General features: G+C 36.3%; 1 protein-coding gene across 1 annotated transcript; it reads right to left on the bottom strand.

Annotated features, from left to right (window-relative positions):
* Positions 1–2715: 2715 nt before the first annotated feature.
* IL2 (interleukin 2) lies at positions 2716–8648 on the bottom strand. The gene is made up of 4 exons (XM_008576629.1): positions 8215–8648; positions 8064–8123; positions 5551–5697; positions 2716–3101 (listed from the first exon to the last, which is right to left on the bottom strand). The coding sequence occupies exons 1-4, from the start codon at positions 8359–8361 to the stop codon at positions 2994–2996; spliced, it is 462 nt and encodes a 153-aa protein (XP_008574851.1). The 5' UTR covers positions 8362–8648; the 3' UTR covers positions 2716–2993.
* Between the last annotated feature and the right edge of the window lie 367 nt (positions 8649–9015).

Raw genomic sequence — 9015 nt, 5'->3', positions numbered from 1 at the left:
CTTATCAGCTGATAAACTCATTTGTCAGTTCCCATATTATATCTCTGGCCACTTCTCCTTCAGCATGAAATGGACAACCAATTGCACAACTTTTAATAGGGTTACAGTTCTGGTATCATCCATTCTGATGGTTACCAGCATCTGGTGTAAATCCACTTGTAAACCAGGCTCTTACTTATTTGTCCTCTTTTAACTTGTAACAGGGAGCTCCCCAAAGAAGTTGGCTGAGGGAGAGGAGTTAACCTAAGTATCATGAGCGTCTAAGCCACCTGCTGATGCAGTTTACTTACACCTCCCGGGACCTTTTCAGTCTACCTCATTTTCATTTTATGACACCGTGCTGCTCTGATCACCCAAATTTATGCTCCAGTGCAACAGTTAATAACTAATTCATGATAAGTACTTCAGCTTGTGTAATCATTTGGTGGCCTGTAGTCAGGCATGTATCTCTACCAGGGTTCTGCCACAAGCCAAGAGCTGCTTTTAAATGGAGAATTGTCTGCAGAGTAGGGTATGGCCTTTTCTAAATACTGTAGGACTATGTGGTAATTATCCTAGAGGGACTTTCTAGAGACTTTTGCATCATCTCTATCACAAACACTTTTGAGTACCACTGGCTGTGGTGGATAAAGTCCAAGTGACTGAGGAATTTGTACATTTGTAACCCAGTTCTCCCGACGTTGGGGCTCACTGAAAACTGACAGGCTACGGGTTCCCCCCAAAATGAGTCAGAGTAGTATACTTCCAAATTCCAGAAAGCCACCAAATTTGTACTTCTTTAAAGGAATCTTCTAACATGTGTGAAACTAGTGGACCCCTAAAAACTTTATTTTTGTAATATATCTCTGGAGGCAATGAAAGATGGTAGGAGTGAGTTCTGAGGAAAACTGCCTTCATTTGTTAGACATTTGAAAGTTTTTAAGCAGAGGGGTGGTTTTTCCTTATAATGGATACTGTTGAATAAAAGGGGTTGTCTCTGTTAACATGAGGCAGATGTTCAAAGTTCTCAGCCTCCTCTGTGTCTGGCAAAATATCAACATCCCACATCTCAGGGTCCTACGCCTTCCCTATTGTATCAGTCTGTTTTCTGTCACTGAAAACAGAATACTTGAAAGTGGGTAATGTATAAAGAAAAGAGGTTTGTTTCTTACAGTTTGGGAGACCAGATGTCCACATTCCAGGGGGGTGCATCTGGTGAGGGCCACCTTCTTGGTGGGGACTCTACTGAGTTCCGTGAGAGCTCAAGGTGTCACATAATGAGAATTGGGTGAGAGTGCTTGTTAATGTGCTCAATCACTCTCCTTATAAAACGCCAGTCCGCACCCATGATAACCCATTAATACATTAACCCATTGCTCCATGAATGGATTAATCCATTCATAAGAGCATAGTCCTCACAATCCAATCACCTCTTAAATGTTCAGCCTTTCAACACAGCCACATTGGGAACCAAGCTCCCACATGAGCTGTAAAGGGGACAAACATTCAGACCACAGCACCTATCCTTAACATAAGAGACCTGGAAGGCTTAATCTTTTAATTCAGGCTACATCTTTGCAGACCTTACGTCAGACCTCAGCTCACTCTGCTGCCATATCTGCCCTGTGACTACAAGCTATGAGGGACTCCTTCAAAACTGCCAAGGATGGGCCGGCCCGGTGGCGCACTGCTACAGTGCGCCGCTTGGGAGCATGGCGGCGCTCCCACCGAGGGTTCGGATCCCACATACAAACCGGTTCCCGCTTACTGGCTGAGCGAGGTGCAGCCGCAACACCGAGGGTTGCGATCCCGATGCCGGTCCCGGTCCGGTACGGGCGCGACACTGAGGGTTGCGATCCATTGCCGGACACGAAAAAAGACAAAAAAAAGGAAAAAAAAAAAAAAACTGCCAAGGAGGTATTCTGGTTGCCCATCCCATGTATGTTTTAAATTGTACATTCATAACTTTTTTTTCCCCTTTGCTCTCTATCTAGGACCATCAAAAGAATCTAGGTGTGATAATCACAATTTTTACAATTATTGTTGCTATAGCAACTTAATGTCACAGCCATTTGATCTCACAGCACATTGCTCTCCATCCGCATTTCATCCCATTTTACCATTGATTTTAAGCTGAGTAACCAGGATGCTACTACATCCCACAGATTTCTCATGTCCAGTTATCTACTGTGTTCCCTAAATATATGAACAACATAGTCCCCAATGTTAGAGAATGGAAAGAGAGGCATACCAGTTCTATGAAGAGTTCAAGAATGCTTGTGTTTGGCATTTTGTTCAAATTTAAGAAGGAAGACATTATAACATGATAAGGAGGTTTTCTCAGACCAGAAGTTAGGATCTGATCAGCTCTTAAAAGGAGACAGCAAGGTTTTTTGAAGCCCATGTCTCTATTGTACATACTTTTCCAGTGACTTTTGTAAGCATATTAGCCATCTTAGAGTTCGCATGAGTAATTCAGAAATATTTTAGTGCTGGGCCGGCCCCGTGGCACACTCAGGAGAGTGCAGTGCTGGGAGCACAGCGTCACTTCCGCCACGGGTTCGGATCCTATATAAGAATGGCCGGTGTGCTCACTGGCTGAGCACCGTGCAGGTGACACCAAGACAAGGGTTGCGATCCCCTTACCGGTCACGAAAAAGACAAAAAAAAAAAAAAGAAAGAAATATTTTAGTGCTTACTTTGTACTGTTTCCAAAATAACAAATATCTGGGCTTGTTTATATTCATCAACTTTATTAAATAATTTTATTGACTAATCTACATAGACATCATATTTAACAATTCAACATAATAAATACTTTGGGATAAATAATTTAAGTAAAACCATTTTAGAGCCCCTAGGGCTTACAAAAAGAATCTTAAAAGATCCATATTTATAATCTGAAGACTAAGAATAATAGTTACAAAAGGTAGCAAACCATACATCAAAAAATAAATATAAATTTTAAATAAATAAATAGCCTGATATGGTTTAAGTGGGAGGCACTTCATTAATCAAGTCGATGTGGAGATGATGCTTTGACAAAAGGTAATCCATCTGCTCAGAAATTCTACAATGGTTGCTGTATCATCATCATATTCACATATGCATGTTTCAGATCCCTATAAAAGAAAATTTTAATTTTTTTAGTTCGGAGTAGTTTAACTTATAAATAATTATCCTCATTCGAAGTCTTATAGACTTAAGGCCTTATATACACATGTTTCAGATCCCTATAAAAGAAAATTTTAATTTTTTTAGTTCGGAGTAGTTTAACTTATATATAATTATCCTCATTCGAAGTCTTATAGACTTAAGGCCTTATATACATGCTTATTAACATACTAATCATTCATATTCTCTTGAAGTGATCAAAATGATATGCCAAAATTATATATTTTGTTATGATACCAAGTGATAGAAACATACAAGCTGAGATTTTCCTCATTTTTTAATTTTCCTGTCAATGAACACAACAGTTTTTTTCCTGATTTGGACACAAATAAACACTTAAATAAAAACAGTACTAGACAAATATTCTATTGCTGTTTGACTTCTTTTTCTCTGGGTATTTATGTACCTATATAGGTTAAATGTATGGAGTGATATGCATATTATATGTTCTTTTCTAAACCTTGATTAAGAGTCTCCAATTATTCTACTTAAGTGAATCTCATATTTTTCCCAAAGCAGGATAGAACAAGCCCAGAGTAAGTTGGGACAGGCTTCTGTTTGGGGGAAATTTATGTGAAGAACATTTTCATAAATATTTATACCCACCTCCCACTCCACCCCAGTACCAATGCAGGCGAGTTTCCCAACTTTTAAAAGTCTAAACATTAGAAATTTTGTTCTGTGGACTGACTTTTTGGAAATTTACCTCCTCCACTGGAAGGAGCTATATTAATTCTGCCTCTAGCTGACAAGCTAAGAAGGAAATATTTTGATATAAAGTGAGATATAAGGGAGTGATTTTTCAGATTTAAAGGAATTCCTACTCTGGGAACACAAATGAGATACTTTTAGTATTCCCTTTAAATAAACTGTTGAAGTATTCTATACCTTTTTACCCAAAATTTAATCTTGGGCTTTAAATTTTAAAAAGTATCTGGCTTTTGAAACAGTTTCCTGGTTTTCACATAATTTTATCTTAAATTTGTCTCAAGCGCTTAGAGTGAGTTTTCTGATGTTGGTCAATGATTTTAGAGCAAACCTCTTGACATAGATGAGAAACTGTGTTTATCAATGTCTAGATGACATTTATCCCAATATATATTTTTTAGAAAATTAAACAGAAACAGTCCACTAATAAAGTGACCCTTATTTGGAAACAATTAGAGTTACATACTTTTAGAAACTTGGTTCCACTACTGTAATTAAAATTATGCTGCTTATTTACTATACCTAGTAACTCGTGAATTTTGTACTTTGGCAAATGGAATGAGAAGAGAGAGCTGTGAATCTTTCACATCACCTAAGTCTCTTGTATATTTCATGCTGCCTGTGCATTTAAAAATACTAAGGCCTTGAAAGTGGGCATTACCTCTAAATAATGAGCTAATTATCTAGTCCACTGGCCTTTTTAATGGCTGCAATTTTTTGACACAAATCTTTTATGGTTAGTCCTTCCACCAAATGATAGGGAAACACCATTTGAAAAGCCTTTCAGGTAATCAGTATTGGCTAGTCCAGTAAATGATCTGAAGGAATTGAAAAATACTGTCTGTCACTTAATAACAGGGATGCAGTTGTTCAAACAGCATAGAGTCTGCTTACACAAACCTAGAAGGTACAGCCTACTACATACCTAGGCTGTATGGTACAAACCTATACAGCATATTACTGTACTGAATACTTTGGCAGTTGTAACACGATGGTATTTGTGTATCTAAATATATCTAAACACAGAAAAGGAACAGTTAAAATACAGTATAAAAGACAAAAAATGTTACACTTGTATAGGGCATTTACCATGAAAGGAGCTTGTAGGACGGGTCTTGGTGAGTCAGTGAGTGAGTGGTGAGTGAATGTGAAGGCCTAGGATATTACTGTACACTATTGTAGACTTTATAAACACTATATACTTAGGCTGCACTAAATTTATAAAATAATAAAGAAACTGTGCTATGACATTAAGATAGCTACATCATCACTAGGCAATAGGAATTTTTCAGCTTCATTATATTATGGACACCGTCATATATATGGTCCATTGTTAACCAATACGTCATTATGTGGTGCCTAACTGTGTAATGAAGTCTGTTTCTGTGAAATTCAATTCTGTGCCTCTCCCACTCCTACTTTTGTGTTAATGTGAGAGGTGATAGAGCGTGGGAGTGGTGGGGGCTTGTTCCTGAGGTACATGGAAACCCTCTGTCTTATACTTCTCAGCTCCACAATGTGTTATCGAACATTAAAAATGCTTCATGTTCACAGTGGACTTAAAGTGTTGGCTAATTAAACGCACGAGTACTTCACAAATACCAAAAAATGTTATACCACTTTAAAATGTGGTACTTTTCCCCTTCCATTTACTTTATTTCTAAGAGAACAAATAAAGTAATGCTTTACCTTTAGTTCCAGAACTGTTACATTGATATTGCTGATTAATTCCCTGGTATCTCTCAAGTGAAAGTTTTTGCTTTGAGCTAAATTTAGCACTTCCTCCAGAGGTTTGAGTTCTTCTTCTAGACACTGAAGATGTTTCAATTCTGTGGCCTAGAATAATAATAAAAATAATTACCAGCATAGTTTACTGTAAATGAAAAGTCAAAATCAGTAATTAATCCCCAGTTTATTTAATGAGTGGCAGTATATTGTTTTTACCATTTTCCCCGTTCTCTGTGTTGCTGTAAAGATGGACCGATATAGATTACACTATAAAACTGGAAAAACTAGGGCTCAAATGCTAGCATTATCTGTTAAGACTATCATTATCCATTAGTTGGCAACTAATATTAGTCATTAGTTTCAGCTTAATTTGGCTTTGCAAAAAGTCAACATTTCTGCTTCCTAAAGCAAATCACAGATGTAGACTGACTACTTTTGCAGTCTGCAAAGAAATCATTACCAGAACAGTCAGAATGTGAAAGTGTAGGAATCATTATTCCATGATTCTAATATTTGGTAATCTGAGAGTTGAGAATCACAGAATGTTAAGGGATAGAAGGAGCACTTGAATGCCATCTATCACAGTCCCAGCATTTTATAGATTTACATATTTGTAATCATGTAGTAATGACTCTCAATATAGCCTGGAACAAGACATTTAACTGCGTCTTAAATTTTTACTTTTGTGTAATAACTATTTTAAGATGCATTTTCAAAAATTATTTGTCCTAACCAAATAAAAGGTCACAATATTTGAAGGATTTTTGGACAGGACTCCTGAGATGTATAATTTCAAAGTGTTTTCTCCCAAATAAACCCATTTAAGTCTCACAGCTACCTTTTGAGGTAGGCAGTGCAGTATTGTTATTTCCATTTTACAAATAAGGAAACTAAATCTCAGAATTTGTGTCTTCCTCAAGGCCACATGTGTAGGTGGAGCTAGGATTAAATTTCAGTTCTTTTTCATTACAGCATTAACATAGCATCCTTTCAATTAAATGTTTTTATTAATTTCTAGTATCTTTTGAAAACATGGAATGGTGGTTAATTGAACAAGTGAATGGAGTTTATCATATGACTTTTGGTTCCAAATAGAATTTGAGTTGTCATTTAGAAACTGTTAGATTTCAAAGAATACCACCACCTGCTAAATTATGTACATAATCTCTTATTGTCTTTCTAACAATCATCGGAGGGAAAGGTAGGACTAGAAAACACATGTGATATGTTCATCTATGCCATTTCTACTACCACTACTACTAGTTCTACAAGTTCAGGGCTTAAGTTTTTGGCATAAGCAATTTGGAGCTATTTCCTTCAGAAATCAGAATCTAGTATCCTGATGTTGCTGAAGTTAAGAGTTACATGGCTCTGATTAAACTAGAGGAACATCTGCAAGCTATTTCTTTTTCATCTGTCAAAAGAGTAGTTTGAAGCAGAGTTCCCTTGAATTAATAGAAGTAGATCAACAGGATTACATCTGTGTCCGTTTAACCCCCCCCCCTTTTTTTTTCTGGGCTTGGAATCACCCTGGGACAAGTTCTTTCTGGTGTAAAAGTTTTGGCCATTCTCTCTTGACTGGCACAGCTACTAGGAAACTTTACACCCCCATTGCAGCTCTAGGAGCTTAGATGATCTATGTTTATCTAACTCTCTAAATCCTAAAGCAACCAAACAAAGCTTTTAATCTCGGAAAATATGTCAAATAGCATCTAGTCCTATTGGTAAAGAGGCATATAAATCCAAAATTTTACTTTATATTTCCTAGTGAGAATTTTGTCTTTATTACTACTAATAATAGCTAATGCTTATATGGTGTTTGCTATATGCCAGACAGTGCTCTGAGTGCTTTCTAATCACTTATTAATCCTAACAAAACTATTTTAGGTATATGCAATTATTATTCACATAAGTAGATAAGAAACTGAGTCACAAAGAGAGTAGCTAACTCTCTCAAGGTCATAAAAGCTACGACCTTGCAAAGCTGGGATTTCACATCAGGTAATCTGGCCCCAGATTTATGCTGTTAATTACTGTGCTATGCTGCCTCTCAAAGATAGACTCTTAGGAATCTTTCCTAAAACAATAAAGAATTTTTAAAAGTGGGCTTCTCTGAAACCAGTTTTGATACTTTACATGGAAAAGTGATAGAATCAAATATCTCTAGAGTTTTACATTTTTAAAAAACAGTAAATCAACATAATCTTCTTTTAAAATTGTCCCAGCAATAAAGTGAGAATATTATTCTTGTGTTTTCTTTCTATTCCCTCTCTACCAACACACAAATACCTATAAAAGATATAAGCAAAACCATTTTAACAGAAGCTCCATTATCAAACTTGGGTTTAAAAAAAAAAGATATTGAAGGTACTCACTCTTTTCCCTCAGACAAGGTATTAGTCCAATCTGTGCAAATTTTAATATTACTTTGAATTTTATTAAAACATAAGCTGAACAAAGAAAATTGTACTTACCTTCTTGGGTGTATAAAATTTAAATGTGAGCATCCTGGAGAGTTTGGGATTCTTGTAATTCTGAGAAAGCATAATACATTGTTATTAAAAAAAACTAGCTCCAATTAGAAAACTTAAATAATAATTTTAGTAAGGAAGGGAATATACTTACATTAACTCCATTCAAAAGCATCTGTAAATCCAGTAGTAATTGCTCCACCTGTTGCTGTGTTTCCTTTGTAGAGCTTGAAGTAGGTGCACTGTTAGTGACGAGTGCAAGAGTTAGTGCAATGCAAGACAAAAGTTGCATCTTGTACATTGTGGCAGGAATTGAGGTTACTGTAAGTAGTGATTAGAGAGTGTGATAGGAAGCTCTTGAACAGGAGAAGCAATTTATACTGTTAATTCTGGAAAAATATTATGGGGGTGTCAAAATGTTTTACATATTACACATATTTTCAAAGACTCTACCTGTGCGGCAAAAAGCATTACCTTTATTTTTCCTCTTCTGATGACTCTCTGGAATTTCTTTAAACCCCCATAAACTGACTGAATGGATGTAGGTGAAATCCCTCTTGGTTACATTAGCCCACACTTAGGTGACAGTTTTAATTCATGCAAGTAACGCCTTCTGTATGAAACAAATTTTCCTCCTTCTTTCCTTAAGGGGGTGGGGATACAAAAGTAACTCATGAAAATTTTCTCTTTGTCATAAAACTATGCTGAACATGTGAGCAGCATGTTGTGGTAAACAAGAGCAAGAGTAAATAGATGAAAAGAATAAATTTTTAGATTTGTTGATTAAACAGGAAGAATATTGGTTTCCTGTTCCAAGATGGTTTTACCTTCTTATCTACACAATGAGCTAATTTCATACAATATGATATAGATTACTTCTTGCCCAGTCAGCTAGAGAAATATTAAGATTATAATACCTAAAATGCTTATTGAGCTTGAGGTACTATTTTATGCT

This window comes from Galeopterus variegatus, unplaced genomic scaffold (assembly GCF_000696425.1).
Source record: "Galeopterus variegatus unplaced genomic scaffold, G_variegatus-3.0.2 Scaffold1378, whole genome shotgun sequence".
NCBI lineage: Eukaryota > Metazoa > Chordata > Mammalia > Dermoptera > Cynocephalidae > Galeopterus > Galeopterus variegatus.
The sequence above is the reverse complement of the archived record's forward strand: the minus strand, read 5'-3'. Positions and strand labels throughout refer to the sequence as shown.